The sequence below is a fragment of the Capsicum annuum genome, chromosome 2 (genome assembly GCF_002878395.1).
Source record: "Capsicum annuum cultivar UCD-10X-F1 chromosome 2, UCD10Xv1.1, whole genome shotgun sequence".
Lineage (NCBI taxonomy): Eukaryota > Viridiplantae > Streptophyta > Magnoliopsida > Solanales > Solanaceae > Capsicum > Capsicum annuum.
In genome coordinates this window covers 120,491,602-120,508,508 of record NC_061112.1, presented here as the reverse complement: position 1 = coordinate 120,508,508, position 16,907 = coordinate 120,491,602, and the positions used below count along the sequence as shown (strand labels likewise).

The window sequence follows — 16,907 nt, the reverse complement described above, 5'->3', positions numbered from 1 at the left end:
AAGGACATAATTATAATGGCCTGGAAACTTATATTATAGCATTTTAATTACTACTTGCTATACCTTCAGACTACAAAACATATTAGTTTTCACTTATCATTGAAATGTCAATGGTCTATATGGTAGTGAAACAACATTATGTTCTCTCAATTGCTCTTTCACTTCTCTACTGGAAACATATAATAACATCATATTGCTCAACATTTCTCTTTGCACTAATTTACTGTGTTCCTTCCTGAGAATTAATTGAATTCCACAAGTTGCTGTGGTCAGTAAACCTAAGTTTAAAGCTTATAACAGCTTTATAGTTTTTCTAGTTATCATATCTCATATGTATCTACCATTTTTCTTTACTATGTTCTCTTTCTTTAATTCCCCTTTGAGATGAAAGGGGCAAAAAATTTTATTCATGGCTTTGGAAAATGTAACTCAGAACTACACAATTATTGGAATATGAGAAAAAAATCCATTCTATTGTCAAGTGACTGCTCATAACAACTTTACAAGACCATTAAACAATCAAATTTTAAGATTTTCATTTTCCGGGGACAAAGTTTGTGGCGTAGGCCCAGGCGTTGTTGTTAACTGGATCTGCAAGGTGGTCAGCAAGGTTCTCCAATGGACCCTTTCCAGTAACAATGGCTTGAACAAAGAATCCAAACATAGAGAACATAGCAAGTCTACCGTTCTTAATCTCCTTTACCTTGAGCTCAGCAAATGCCTCTGGATCATCAGCAAGACCTAATGGGTCGAAGCTGCCACCGGGGTAGAGTGGGTCGACGACTTCACCAAGAGGCCCACCAGCAATACGGTATCCCTCAACGGCTCCCATCAAGACAACTTGACAAGCCCAGATGGCCAAGATGCTCTGTGCATGAACCAAGCTTGGGTTGCCCAAGTAGTCAAGTCCACCCTCGCTGAAGATTTGGGATCCAGCCTTGAACCACACAGCCTCACCAAACTTGACACCGTTACGGGCCAAGAGCTCGGGGAAAACACATCCAAGAGCACCAAGCATAGCCCATCTGCAGTGGATCACCTCGAGTTCCCGGTTCTTGGCAAAGGTTTCAGGGTCTGCTGAAAGTCCAGCGGTATCCCACCCATAGTCACCAGGGAATTCACCAGTCAAGTAGCTTGGGGGCTCACCAGAGAATGGGCCCAAGTACTTAACACGGTCTGGACCATACCATGGGCTGCTAGATGCGGCTGGCTTGGAGGCAGTCTTTCTCATGGAGATCCTTCCATTTCCAGAGATTTCTGAGTCAGATGGTGAGAGCTTCACTGCCTGTCCGGCAAAAGAAGGGGAAGAAAGAGCCATAGTAGCAGCTGCCATGGTTTATAAAGAGGAAAGTGAGGGGGTTACTAGTTTGATATGTCAAAGTTGGTTGTGATGAGCTGAAGTTTGTTGGGGTTCAGAATATATAGCAAGGAAGATGGGAAGGGTCCTTATCTAGTGATATCTATATCTATGATCTCATTGGCTGCCAAGATTACTCTTCATGCACACTTGGCAGTCACAAATCCATCAATCCTCCAAGATTTTTACAAGGGGGACCAACAAATGTTGTGTGGCTACAAAGATTGCTCTCTGTCTTGTGTGTTGTTTGGCTAACAGTAAGACATCTTCTACTTTTTCATTGGGTAATTGTTTAGATATTTTTCTGCCGGCATGGTAAAAGACACCACCAATTACAGGTATTTTCAAGTAATTACAGTTCAAATTTATCCCTTCTTAGTGGGAAATCAAAAGCTGAAAAAGAAAAAGAACCACTTGGTTAGTTCATTGTCATGGTTCTGTTTAAAAAAAAAACTGATATTAGCTGTGAAATTTGTCGGTAATCCATCACTAAATTGCTGGTTGCTATTTAACTATGGAATTTCTCTGTTGCTGATTACTATTTCTTTTTGTAGCAGTAGGCATATAATTCACAATTCATACAGGTGGTCCTGCCTAGGCACACACAAACATGTGAAATGCCAATGCTATCAAAATGTGATCCACCAGCTGAACAGAGAAATAAGGACCTAGTGCCATGCCAGCCCAACCATATTTATTCTCTTATGTTTGGTTACCTATAGAGGTTTTTTTCTCTTTTAATACTCCCTCCATCCCATTTTATCAATCCCAAATTGGGATGGCACAGCTATTAAAAAAAAAAAAGGTAATGTAACTTTACTATTTTGTTCCTTTTAATTATGTTTTGTTATTAGTTCTAATATTGATAGATGACTAATAACAAGGAGTAATCAATTACATTAAGGGTATAATGAGCAAAAAAAAATTGTTTTGTCTTGATAAGTAAAAAAGGACAAGTAAAATGGGACATCAAATTAGGAAATTTGAGACGGATAAAATGGGACGGAGAAAGTATCTTATATATTACTCTATCTAAAGTAGCTCTAGGGCAATATCAATCCACCACAATGAAATGGAGACCAAAGAAATTTGGATGAAATTTGATTTTTCTCATCTGGTGATTCAACTAATTATTACTATTTCAGTAAGTCTGAAAGGAGAAAAAGGTTTGTGTGACAAACCTCATAGGTAAAACATTGAGGATAAGGAAGGGTTGATTTCTCAAATAATCATCCACTTTCTTTGTTGAAAAAAATTGGAATCGAGAAGGCACCTTTCTAAGATAATAACTTATTTTTCACCGTTATACGTAAACAAATAAATACTCTTTCCACAAAACTTCAGCAGTTATGTTTTCTCCCAGTTCCATTATTCAATAACTCTTATTAGCAAATATATGATCCAAGGTATAAAACAGACACCAGGGAAGTCACTTGCATTGATAGATCATCATTCAACCTTCTAAAATCAATTTTGGATGCTTTAAGTTCATTGAGTAGTATGAAGTACAAACGCTAGCATAAAAGAGAATGTGAAGAATACTAGATCAAGTTAAAGCAATCAAATAAAAGATAGCTCAACGCCAAAATATTATTTCAGCACAAAGGGATTGGAAAGTTAAAGGGCATATCAATTATTGAACTTTCGAAGAACATTAGGTGGTTCAAAATTTTTAAAGGCATTAGCTGAACAGACTCTTGAAATCCAAATGAAGTTGTAAATTCTAGTGTTGATCTTTTACACATATTAGTTTTACTAAATGAATGATAAAATTGAACCAAATCAACCTCATTTCTAGGGAATTAAATAAAAGGAACTTGGTCTTTCCGGTATTAAAATTCAACTATCCACCACTGACAACGGAATACAACATAACCATGGTAACCTCACAATGCAATTCCGAAAATGCTACTGCTGATTTCATTTTACTTTTGACTTCTTTCTAAATATGTTTTGTTTCAAATTAGTTGTCCACTTTCACAAATCAAGAGTGTTATATTACTTCTTTTCCATATTATCCTTAGTATTAAATAGCTAAAAAAAATACTCCTTCCGTTTTGAATTAGTTGGTCCGTATGGCGTTGACACCTCCATTAACAGCCCAATAATTAGAAGTGTATTTTACTCTTTTACTCTTATTTGCATTTTAAAGTTCAATAATTAATGCAATAATTAAACATAGAAATTTGGTGCAATTACTCCATTTCATGCATGCACCAACTGCTTGTTTGTGATTGCTTATTTCCTGCCAAAAGCACTTATTTTGAGAAAAAAATATCTTTTTTAAAAGAAGGGTGTTTGGTAAACCCGCAAAAGTGTTTTTAAAAATAAGCAGAAACAGTTTTCTATTTCTGGGAAGAAACAAAAAAAAAATTACTTTTAAAAAAAACAGAAGTAAAAAAATATTTTTTTATGATAAAAATATTTCCATCACACACACATCCCTTGTTAATTAATTAACATATCTTATAAATTTGATTAAAATTTAATTTTAAAATTTTATATTTCATATTTACATCATAATTTCTTATGATTTATATATTGTTATTTTATTTTGACTCATTTTCTTCATATAAATTTGAAAATATTCATTTTTGTTTGATATTTTTAAGTAATGTTTAAATTATTTAAATAATATATCACTATTTAATATTTTTTAATGTATTAATGTATATAAATATTCGTTGTAAATTTTAGAATATGTACTTTTTAATTAAATAAATATAAAACTTTAATTAAAAATATTATAATAGATATTTAAAATAAATTTTCTTTATAAATTGATTTTAGTAATAAAAGTCATTTGATACATGTCTTTTTTGGTTATTTGTTTAAAAAAAAAAAAAACACTTCTTGAAAAAAACTATTCAAACACAATTTGTTTATCAAAAAAACTTTTCAAATGAATTTATCAAACAAAAATTATTATTTTCAAAAACACTTTTCTGATCCTGGATAGGAAGGTGTGGAGGAGGCGAATTAGGGCAGAAGGTTAGTCTGGGTTAGGATATTGTATGTTTTGATGTATACTTGGAGTATCTTGCTTTAGGTATTATTGTGTATGCTAATTTCAATTGCATCTTGTTCTATTACTATTCCTTATCTTATCCTAGATTGCTATATTTTAAGTCGGGGGTCTCTTGGAAACAACCTCTCTATCTCACAATTGAGGTAGTGGTATAGACTTCATACACTTACCCTCCCCAGACCCTACTTGATGAAAATATACTTGTTATTGTTGTTGTTTCTCAAATAAACAGTTTTATAACAGCAATTTCAAACGGACTCCAAGTCTAGAACCTACAAATTTAGAATTGAAACTATAATGATAGTTTTGAAAATGTAATATTATTTAATTTCAATAATCTTGAAAAATAAATAGTATTGATTTATAACTTGCACAATTAAAATGGAATAAATACTTTTAGCAAGAAGGCCAATTAATTCAAAATGGAGAGTAGTAGTAATAGTTTGAGCCCGTTTGAAATTACTGTTACAAAATTACTTATTTGAGAAATACTTTTATAAAATAACTTTTCAAAAAATTACTTTTCGAGAAAAGCAATTTGTGTTTGGGAAATTCATTTGAAAGTACTTTTGATAAACAAACTGTGTTTGAATAATCTTTTTCAATAAGTGTTTTTTTGGGGATAAATGATCAAAAAGGACATGCATCAATAGATTTTATTACTAAAATTAATTTATAGAGAAAAATTATTTTAAATATCTATTATAATATTTTTTTAATTAAAAAATATTTTTATTTGATTAAAAACTACGTACTCTAAAATTTTCAATCAATATTTATATATAAATACATTAAAAATACTTAAAATGATATATACTTAAATGATTTAAATATTATTTAAAAATACCAAATAAAAATAAATATAAAAATTATTCCATAAATTAAATCACTACATCTGAACAAACTAACGACAAAAATAATTAGTCTTTCATACATCACAAAAATTTTAAATGATTTTATTCCTAATTTTATCATGCAATATCTCCATACTAGTAGAAGATCTGTTTTGTATTTCTAAAGATATATCAAAATGCTCATGTCCTTCTATGATCTTTGTGATGATGTCTTCGTTAACATAATAGTTAAATTATTTATCAATAATAGAGCGTTGTCGTATGAAATAAAGTATAGCCATAGTAGTTGTAACAAGATAAACTTGATTGTCGAATTTAAAAGATGGCATTGAACATAAAAAAAACAAATTTATTTTTTCAAGCTCCAAATATTCTTTTAGTTGTACATCTCAAACTGGAGTGAAAGAAATTGAAAGTCTTATTTGAATTTTTGAAGTTAGAGTTACATCTGAAACCAGGGAGATGATAACGGTCCCCTTTATATATGATCCTAAATAACTAATCTTCGTTGAATAATTTGAGTCCACTAAATAATATTTATCTACACTAAAAAATTATGAAACCAATCGTTGTTAGATAATTCGAGTCCATTAAATAATATTTATCTACACTAAAAAATTATGATGTAAATATAAAGTATAAAATTTTAAAATTAAACTTTAATCAAACTTATATATGTGTGTGTGATAGGAATATTTTTGTCATGAAAAAAATAATTTTCTGTTTCTGTTTTTTTGTAAAACAAAAATTTTCTGCTTCTTTCCAGAAGCAAAAAAATTGCTTATACTTCACTCTACTTTCTAAAAGAATGTCTTTTTCTCTTATTTATAAGAGGCAGTTTAGCAGCTTAAGCAGGCAAGAGGTCGATATGCCTGCTTCAGCTGCTTCAATTATGAATTTACAATATTATTCCTAATTAATTATTATAAGTCATTTATGTATTAAAAATAATAATATTTAATAAAAAAATAAAATAAAAATTTATGACATGTCTGCTTCAGCTGCTTCAATCGTAATTTTACGACAGCACTCCTAATTAATTATTATATCCCTAATTAAATATTATAAGGCATTTACATAATAAAAAAAATAATAATATTTAATTAGAAAAAATAAAATAGATATTTATGAAATGTCTGCTTCAGCTACTTCTACCATAATTTTACTGTATCACCCTTAATTAATTATTATAAGTAAACTAAACATTAAAAAATTAATAATATTTAATAAAAAGGTAAAATAGACATAAACTGGAAATTAACTATTGATGTTCTAAATTAACTTGACGACTTATATGAGACTTTCTTAAACTTTTTTCACAGGTATTTCTTTAAAGTAATTTTGATAAATGGAGTTCATCAGCTGAAGCAGGCAGCAAATCGATATGTCTGTTTCAGCTGTTTCAATCGTAATTTTATTGTATCACCACTAATTAATTATTATAAGTCATCTGCTTCAATCGTGATTTTACTATATCACCCATAGTTAATTATTATAAGTCATCTAAGTATTTAAAAAATTAATAATACTTAAAAAAAAAAACAGATATAAAAGATAATTTTACTATGTCACTTCTAATTAGTAGAATGGATGAAAAAATATTATAAATCACAATAATTTAAAACTTAAATTATTTTTAAAATATAATTGACTATCAATGCCACAAAAAAATGAACAAGGAAAGTAACATATATTATTTGAAAATTACATAAAAAAATACTAAAAATTACAATAGTTAACAACTTAAAATATTTAAAACATATTAAAATTATGATTAATTATATAAATTTTATCTGTATCACATAAATTGAAGCAAAAAAAAATAATTTATGTATCTAGTTCTTAAAATAAGTAGTACTATTGTTTTAGAAAACTAAGCAATCCCAAACAAACACTTAACCACTCAAAACGTGGTAGTGTGCAAAAATCGAACCAACCGATAAATCGAACCGATAAAAATGCTATTGGGCTATTGGTATTGGTTTATTTGGTTAATGGGTTTTTATTGGTTTTATAAAAAAATTTATTGGGTAAACGGTTCGATTTTGATTTTAGCTTATTGGGTTATCGGTTAAACCGATAACCTTAACCGATAACCCAATAAGGATTCACTAAATTATTATTTTATTCCTATTTATGTTATATACATAAATATCTAAATTACTTCTATATCTATCTATCTCTATATGCACTATTTATTCACAATTCAGTGATTCACAAAGTATTAAGCTATTCAGTGCAACAAAGGAACAATATAAAGCTCGAGTATTATCGTATTAGAAAGCTTGAAGCATTTAGTAGTTTCCAACAATTAGGATTTAGTTTTTTTCCAAACTAACATTCAGTTCAAGTTTGAAGATTCTTGTAAATTAAAATGCATTGTATAGGATTTTAGTGGTAACTAAGATTTTATTTTTTATGTGAGTTGTTACTATTTTTATTTTATGAGTATTTTCTTATTAGTTAAATAAAAAACAAACTATTAAGAACCAAAAACTGATAAATCGAAACCGATAAAAACGTATCTTATTGGTTGGATATTGATTCAATTGTCCTCTTCAGCAGTTGGCGCTCTTTTCATTCCTTTCTCTTCTTTACCCTAACCCTAAATCCCAAATTCAAATTCTGATTCTGCCAAAAAAAAAACACAGAAGAAATGCAAAGACCTTCTCCACATTCCAATTTCTTCTCTTCTCTCAAACAATTGGAGAAAAGATTGAAACTTGAGAACAACCCATCTCAAAAAGAAGCTATCAACACACCGACCCAGTCTCTGATGAGCCCATTGTACCTCAACTGTGATGACTCCATCACCAGCAACACAAACCTCAAAGAAAGCGAAACCCCACTTCGGTTTCTCTCTAATTCCCCGCTTGACCAAGAAACCCCACCTCACATAAGTCCTAAACAAGTTCAAGAAAGAGTTGGTGTGGTTGAAGCTGATGGCGATGGGGTTGATGAGATTCAACTGTTGATGCAGCTATTGGGTTTAACGGATCGTAAAAGGGAGGGATCCAAGAAGATGGAAGTGGAATTTGGTTGTGATGATGCATTTTATGGAAAGGTTGTTGGGGTTAAGGGACCAAAAAGTGAAAAAGAAGTGGAGAGGTTACAAGGTTGGATTGAGCATTTTATGGATAGGAATAGTGGAGAGCGGAGAGAATCGTTCAGGTTGGCTCATCTGCTTTTAGGCAAAGCTGCTCTTATTCATTCAGAGGTTTCTCATGGTGTTGATAGATTTGAGTTCCCGTCTACCGTTGATGAGTTCTTGCATAATGATCCACCAGTTGACGAGGTTGATTTTTCCCTCTCTAGTAAATAAATTTCTAGAATGTTGTTGGCTTATTAAGGCCTTTATTGAGTTATCGCAATTTCACTTCTATATATGTGTGTTCAAAAGTTTACTCGTTTCCTGTAGACAATTTTTAGTGATAGAAATCATTGGCACTTTGGTCTATCAATCAACCTCTCACTGACTCTATTAAATGTACTTCGTAAAGATCTAGTCTTTTGCTCCTTAGTTGGAATTAATGTGAAGTATTCTTGAATATGTTGTTCAAGTTCATGATGCAAGTCAACTTCAAATTAATTTAACGTGACAATTCCAGGATATCCCTCTAGTGAAATGGGAATACTCGAGATGTCATTTATGTCTTGTATATTTAAGTTCTATTTGTGGACTAGTTCAATTAGCCACCAAGGGAAATTTGGTGGTGGTTCACATTAAGTTTGATATACTCCAGCTTCTTCTACTATCTACATCAAATTTTATCATTTACCACATAAGTACGTTAATGCATGCACTCCATCTTACTTAGTTTTACAAGAGAAGACAGAACTTGCTCCATGTCAGGTCTGTCTTCAGGATCAGGAAAGGTGCAGGACAAAGCCAAGTTAAGAAGTCCCTCTATTAACTCCTGTTTCTTGGCGACGTATGAAGCTAGATTAGAATCCACAATCTGGACTATCTTGTTTATGCCATTCGCAAGGGCATTCTGAACAGCTTGATGCAAAGTCATTGGTATTTCATCTGCTCCTGTAAGACTTGTTGGCCTTCTTTTAGTTATGATCTCCATCACGATTACACCAAAGCTAAATACATCTACTTTTGTGGTCACTTTCCTCATATATGCAAACTCTGTTACATATAGGAACATTTCATGTAGGTTAGGTCTCAAATTAAAAAAGGAGCATGTAAAATATCCAAGAAACTAAAAATTCAAAAGCTTGCACTAGCATTTTTTGGTTAGATTAAAGCTAGTATTATCATTAAAAAAATAATTTTCAGACTATATATTCAAACATTGCGTCATGTACATGCTTGTCCATTGTTCCACTTACAAGTTAATCAGTATTTTGTGATTAACGGGAAAAAAGATTCTGCTAAGCGTTGTATTGTGATTGACAGAAGTAATGTGGCTACTTAATGATGCGAAAAATGAAATGTTCTTGAAACAATCACCGTTGACCAAAATTTTGTTTGTGGTTATCATATAAGCTTGTTTATACTGTAGAAAATCTTTTATTCATGTTAATTGTAACGTAAATCTAGATAATTGTGGTTCGAGAAGTTGTAATTATTACCTGGCGCCATGTAACCAATAGTTCCTTCAAATGTGGATGCTGATGATGTGCTTCTTCCATCCTGGTGATGAATACCTAACATCCTAGCTGTCCCAAAGTCACTCACATGTGCTTCCATATTTTCATCCAGAAGAATATTTGAAGGCTTCAAGTCGCAGTGCACTATTGGAAAATCATATCCTGAATGCAGGTATGACAACCCACTTGCTACTGAAACTAAAATGTCAATCCTATTAGACAATGTCCACTCATCTGCCAGTTGACCATAAATAATACTGTCCAAGTTCCCATTCTCCATGTGTTCTAAAATTACAGCCATTAGCTTCTTGCTTTCCCAAGCATAACCAATCATCTTAACCAGGTTCCTGTGTCTGAGTTGGCTCAGAGTCTTGACTTCCCTATCAAAGCATTTTCCTGATTCTTCTGAGAACTGATGATTCAGTTTTTTAACTGCTACAATCTTCCCATCTTCCAGTGTACCTTTGTACACAGTACTTAAATTGCTGGCTCCAATAATGTTTTCTGAACTGAAATTATCGGTAGCATGTTCCAAATCCTTTTGATAAAATCTCTGGAGGCCAAGTGCTGAGGTATACTGTGGATTTGTATCCTCCATGTCAGTCACTTTTCGCTTCCTCTTCATGTACTGATGAAATAAAAATATTCCCAAGAGAAGAAGAATAAAAAGCAAAGCAGATCCAAGTATGATCCAGGTTTTCTTGGAATGAGAACTTGTTTGGTTGCTTTTGATGCTGCATGGCCTGAGAAACTCTGTTTCACATAGAGATGGATTTCCCTGTAAATTCGCGGACCTTATATTGTTGAATACACCCCCCTTCGGAATGTGACCTTCAAGTTGGTTGAAAGAAAGATTGAGACATTTTAGTGCAGGCATTTTGGCAAAACTCTGGGGAATGATTCCCTTGAACTTGTTTTGTGAAAGATCAAGAGAGCTAAGATGTGGCAAACTTGTCATTTCAGGAAGTTCGCCTTCTAATCTGTTCCGTGAGAGGTTCAAGAATACTAGCTCACTTAATTTGGTCAGCGTTTCACCTGGAGCAGGACCAGACAGCATGTTCCCTGATAGGTTCAGTGAGAATAAATTTTTGCAGCGACCTAGGGATCTGGGAATGCTGCCTGATAGATTGTTGTTTGACATGTCAATTGCTTGAACCATTTCTAACACGCCAATCTCATCAGGGATCACTCCATCCAGCAAGTTGCTTGAAACGTTCATGTAAAATTGCATACTTCGCATGCTGGCAACTACCGTTTTAGGAAGAGTTCCGGTAAGAAGGTTGTGTGAAAGATCTAAGGTCATCAGTCTGCGGAGGCCTGCCATGCTCTCTGGGATTGTACCATTAAGCTTATTTCCACTCAAATCCATGAGCGAAAGTGATTCTAGTTTGGATATATGGTTGGGTATTGGACCGATGAAATTATTGTTCTGCAGCAGGAGTTCATAGAGACGTTTAAGCTCAAAAATTTGCACAGGAAGTTCACCTTCCAGCTTGTTGTCAGCCAGCGAAAGGCCCTGGAGGTTCGAAAGCTTTGAAACTTCTGGTGGTATCACACCTGAGAAACTGTTTTTGTGAAGCACTAAATCTACCAGTTGACTCATTTTACCAATCTCTGGTGGGATGGACCCAAGAAATGAATTACTATGGGCTCTTAGAACCCGAAGTTTGGAGAATCTGCCAATCATTGGTTTGAGTTTTCCGCTAAAATTATTACCACTCAGATCTAGAACTTCAAGCATTGAGCAGTTGAAGAGATCATCAGGAATATCCCCCAACATCTTGTTTGAACCCAAAGACAAAAATGTAAGATTGGACAACTGCCCTAACCCTTTTGGTATTTTACCTGTTATTCTATTAAAAGTGAGGGTTAAAACACGAAGGTGTGAACAATTTGTTATGCTGGATGGAATAGACCCCTCTAGGAGGTTATTACTTGCAGTTAGATTCTTCAGATTATGGAGTAACCCAAGTTCAAATGGAAGTGATCCGGTCAATAAGTTAAAGCTCAAAGACAAATATGTCAAGTTTGCCAGGTTTGTTAAAGTTGATGGAATCTCCCCCGACAACCTATTTGAGTGGAGGGTAAGCACTCGTAGCGACATTAAAGATCCCAACTCGGGAGGAATATTACCAGTTAGCTCATTATGTGAGAGTCCTAAATGAGTTACCGACTTCAGGTGGAACAATGAGGCTGGTATGCTGGAGTTCAACTGATTGTTATACACTCTGAGCCTTTGCAAGTTTTCTAAATTTCCAAGCTCAGGAGGTATGCTTCCACTGAATTGGTTAGTGTACATTTCCAAGGTAACAAGCTTGATGCAGAGGCCAAGTTCAGATGGGATTTTCCCAGAAAGAGTGTTATGATTTAGCTGAAGAATTTCTAAACTTGACAAGTTGCCAATTAATGATGGTATAAGTCCAGATAACTGGTTTTCGCTCAGATCAAGGGTTTGCAGAGCTGTCAACATTCCAATGGAGGTTGGAACTAAACCAACCAAATTGTTTTTATACACTACAAACGATTGAAGATTAGCTAAATTACCAATTTCAGACGGTAATTTCCCTGTGAGACTGTTGTTGATGAGGTCTACAGACAACAATTCAGTGCAGTTGCATATACTCTCAGGTATTCTCCCATTCAGAGAGTTATTGCCGAGATCTAATAATTGCAGGTTTTTGAGGTTTCCTAGCTCGGTAGGAATTTCACCAGAAAGACAGTTTTGATGAAGAATGAGCTGAACCAGCTCTGTGCAATGCCCCAGCTGGGGTGGGATATTTCCAGTAAATGCATTCAAAGTTAGATCAAGAACCTGGAGTTTGGAGAGGTTTCCTAGAAATGGAGAAATTTGGCCTTTGAGCTGTGTCCCAATAAGCGAAATGTTGATGACATGGTTCGAAGAGGGATCACATATGATTCCAGACCAGTTGCAGTTGTGATTTGCGTCATTCCAATCCACAAGTACACCAAAAGGGTCATCAGAGATTGAATTCTTGAAAGCTTCCAAAGCAGCAACTTCAACTTCTAAGCTTGGAGTTTCCCCGAAGGACAGAGCTATGAAAAAGGTAGTAGAAAGTATGGCTAATGCATATCCAATTGTCTGTGCCATCATTAGTTCAAAAAGACGAAAAAGATAAAAAAAAGTTTCGCTGTCTGACAACACCTTGAGCTGAAAATGAATGAAGATTTTATACATTTGAGTGATCTTTGTTCATTGCTTTCATTTGAATAAGCCAATTAGTCATCAAAACCAAGTAAAATGACTTGTATTCTATGAATTCGTCAGACAGTACGGTGCATGCCTCTAATCTAGAATGGCCCGCGTTAACGAGCCTGTTCCCTCACACTGGAAAATTCAACGAGAACTAATCCTACTGTTAGAAAATTGGGTGCATTCAACTAAGTAAAAGTCAAACTCTTTTTTTATCTTTTCTTTAATTTTCTAGAAGAAATATTTTTGAAGTTCATTTCAGTTACTCCCTTTTCTTGAGAGGGAAAGTGGTTTCTTGAGAGGAACAATTTCACTTTGATAAAACTAAATTTGGCAGGTGAACCATGTACTTGACCAAAAGGCTATAACTAACGATTTCTGTAGGCTATGTACATCCATTACTTGGTTGAAAGACGACACACACAAGTGATCGTTTCCTTATCAAGGGCGAATTTATGGCCTAAATTATGGTGCACAATGCTGCAATAAGGCTAAAGAGTGAACTTTGGTTGAGTCTCGAGTTATTTGCCCGAAGGAATAAGGATCAGTTTTCACTTAGTAATATTTTTTCCCTCCTAGTGGTGCACCCAAACCTAACCCTCTTTGTTCCCAGTGGCAGCAGGAGTGGCTCAAGGGTTTCAAAATTTTGACGCCTCAAAAATTTTTAATTGGTAAATTTATGATTTTCTTTTCTTTTGGGTGGAAATCATTTTTCCCCTCAACTTTACTTTAAAAATCAAACTCTCCCCTCAACTTTAAACAATAAACATTCTCCCCTCTTTTTTCTACTTGTCTTTTTTAAATACCTATTTTACCCTTACACTATTAATCTTTATTTTTCTTTACCTCTTTAAAATTATTATATTTTTTATTTTTAATATATATAGTAAATTTTTGTAAATAAAAAGAAAATTATTTTCTAGACAAAAAAAAGTGAGAAACATATATTAAGACTTAAGTATATAAGTTAGTGATGTTCTAAATGAAATAAATGACCATGATATGAAAATTTATTTATTAATAATAATTAAAATCGTAATATCTATTTCTACTAGTAAAAATAAAAAATAAAAATAATTTTATAAATATATTCCAATGCAAGTAATATAATAACATATAACAAAACTGGAGATATATTTTATACTAAATTAATTCGAAAGTTTACTTATATTATAAATATATACTCCCTCTGTTCACTTTTACTTGTCACTATTTTGTCTATTTCGGAGAATCAATTTGGATTTATGGCTGGTCACTCAACGACTGTGGTAATTCACCTATTGCAGAGACTGGTAGAGCAGTATAGAGAGAGGAAGATGGATCTTCACATGGTGTTTATTGACTTGAAAAAGGCGTATGACAATGTCCCTAGGGAGGTTCTTTGGAGATGCTTGGAGGCGGGGGGGGGGGGGGGGGGGGGGTTCCTGTGGCGTACATTAGAGCAATTAAGGATATGTATGAGGGGGCGAAGACTCGAGTAAGAACGGTGGGAGGAGATTCTGAGCACTTTCTGGTCTTGACAGGGCTGCATCAGGGATCAACTCTTAGTCCGTTCTTATTTGTCGTGGTGATGGATGTGTTGACGCGAAGTATACAAGGTCAGATGCCTTTGTGTATGCTTTTTACGGATGATGTAGTTTTGATTGATGAGTCGTGGCAAGGTGTTAATGATAAGCTGGAGGTTTAGAGGCAAACTCTGGAGTCTAAAGGTTTTAGATTGAGTAGGACCAAGACGGATTATTTGGAGTGCAACTTTAGTGACTCGAGGCAAGATAAGGAGGTGGTGGTGAAGTTGGACTCTCAGGCAGTTTGCAAGAGGGATAGTTTTAAGTATCTTGGGTCTACGATCTAGGGAAATAGAGATATTGATGAGAATGTCTCGCACCATATTGGGGCAGGTTGGATGAAATAGAGGGCTCGCTTCGGGAATTTTATGCGATAAGAAGGTGCCTCCCAAGCTTAAAGGCAAATTCTATAGAGTTGCAGTCCGGCCGGCTATATTGTATGGAGCGGAGTGTTGGCCAGTTAAGACTTCCCATATCCAAAAGTTGAAGGTGGCGGAAATGAGGATGTGTGGTCTTACAAGGGCTGACATGGTTAGGAATGAGATTATTCGGGAGAAGGTGAGAGTGGTATCGGTAGAGGAAAAAATATGGAAAGTGAGGTTGAGATGGTTTGGTCATGTGATGAGGAGGGGCACGGATGCCCCAGTTCGTAGATGTGAGAGACTAGCGTTAGATGATTTCAAGCGGGGTAGAGGTAAACTGAAGAAATACTGGAGAGAAGTGATTAGATGTGACATGGAGCAGTTACATCTCACTGAGGACATGACCCTGGATAGGAAGGTTTAGAGGAAAAATACTAGGATAGAGAGATAAGGTGGGGGGATGAATCGTAGTCCGTAGTTAGGAGGGTTTTGGTGTCTTTTGTTTGGTAATGTATATTATTTTTGTGGATGTTGTATCTATGTTAGTTTTATCATGTTTCATGACTTGAATATTTTTGTATATTGTCCTGTGTTTTGAGCCGGAGGTCTATTGGAAACAACCTCTCTACTTCTTTAGAGGTAGTGGTATGGACTGCGTACATTCTACCCTCCTCAGACCCCACTAGGTGGGAATATACTGGGTTTGTTGTTGTTGTTGTATTTTGCTTTTTGAAGTCAACCTGCATGAACTTTGACCAATATTTTAAGATGTATAATTTAATATTTAAATTTAAAATTTAGATGATCAGAAAATATATGAAAAATGCTATAAGTTGCAATCCTTCTTCATATTAATCAAATGAAAAAATATATTTTAAAATATTTGTCAAAATTTATGCAGGTTGACATGAAAAAATGAAAAGTGACAAGTAAAAAAAAACAAAGGAAGTATATCGAAACTCATGTATATATATATATATATATATATATATATATATATATATATTACACACGTACACACTTAATGCATATAAAATAAGAGATAAGGTATAAGGTACCCCTAAACTATATCTGAAGTTATGACACACATAAACTTTAAGGGGGACCTATTGCCACCTAAACTCATTTTTGCTGATCTGGTCGTCAAATATCAGAATATTTTTGTACTCCTTTTGGGAGAGACGAAAAATATTTGTGTGTTATCTCACTAAAATAACAATCATAAAAAATAACATTAGCTTTTGTGACAAGTTCATTAAAAAGGTTAAACTAAAAAATTTAAATAAAAATATATAAATACTTGACTAAAATAAAGAGAAAATACATAATTACACCACTAAGGTTGTCCGAGATTTTCAAAAAGACACTTAAACTTTCAATACCACCTATTACCCCACGATTCTTATTTAATCTCTTGTAAATACACCATTTTGACCATATTCTGCAGCAGCCCTTAGGCGCGTAGTTTGCACTCTCTTTTTAAATAATAATTTAATTATTAAAAGGTTAAAAAGGTTTGGTTTAACCTAATAACCCGACTTGATTGTAATAAAATATCTGAATCATTTGAAATGATTCATTTCTCATTTCTCTCTCTCTTCTTCGATTTTTCTCTCCTATCTGTTGCGACTTAAACTCTAAGCTCACACTCGAAGGAGATCGAAGGTGTTTGGGAGAAAAATTTATTGGGGGAGAAAACGTATTAGCCGAGGAGTGAGGATTTTACAGGTTAGGGTTTTGTGTATTGTAGTTTTAATCTCTCTAATCATGGATTTTTCGAAGTTGTGTTTTTTTCTGGGAAAATATTTTTTAGCTCATAATATAGTGAAATTGATGTAAATATGAACATATTGACTTATGTATGTACAACGTTTATGTTTAATTTTGTTGATTTGATGAATTCTTCGAAGTTGTGTTTTTTTGGGGGA

The 16,907-nt window shown here is 33.7% G+C and overlaps 2 protein-coding genes across 2 annotated transcripts in view; both read right to left on the bottom strand.

Moving 5' to 3' along the window:
* LOC107855771 (chlorophyll a-b binding protein 21, chloroplastic) overlaps nucleotides 1-1,430 on the bottom strand; it is a 4,666-nt gene extending 3,236 nt beyond the window's left edge. Inside the window, exon 1 of the mRNA XM_047406752.1 lies at nucleotides 672-1,430. Within this exon, the coding sequence (XP_047262708.1) occupies nucleotides 672-1,333 (662 nt within the window). The 5' untranslated portion in view covers nucleotides 1,334-1,430. The remainder of the gene's footprint in view (nucleotides 1-671) is intronic.
* Nucleotides 1,431-7,930: 6,500 nt separating this feature from the next.
* LOC107855783 (LRR receptor-like serine/threonine-protein kinase FLS2) lies at nucleotides 7,931-13,033 on the bottom strand. Its single transcript, XM_047406751.1, has 2 exons — nucleotides 9,824-13,033; nucleotides 7,931-9,377 (listed from the first exon to the last, which is right to left on the bottom strand). Exons 1-2 carry the CDS (start codon nucleotides 12,951-12,953, stop codon nucleotides 9,031-9,033), a joined length of 3,477 nt encoding a protein of 1,158 aa, XP_047262707.1. The 5' UTR covers nucleotides 12,954-13,033; the 3' UTR covers nucleotides 7,931-9,030.
* Between the last annotated feature and the right edge of the window lie 3,874 nt (nucleotides 13,034-16,907).

What these genes read in the sequence shown, in the direction of transcription:
- LOC107855783 (XM_047406751.1), bottom strand. Translation starts at nt 12,953, where the DNA reads ATGATGGCACAGACAATTGGATATGCATTAGCCATACTTTCTACTACC. An exon ending in TATTGGTTACATGGCGCCAG is followed by an intron (nt 9,378 to 9,823) that starts GTAATAATTACA and finishes TATATGTAACAG; the next exon opens with AGTTTGCATATATGAGGAAA.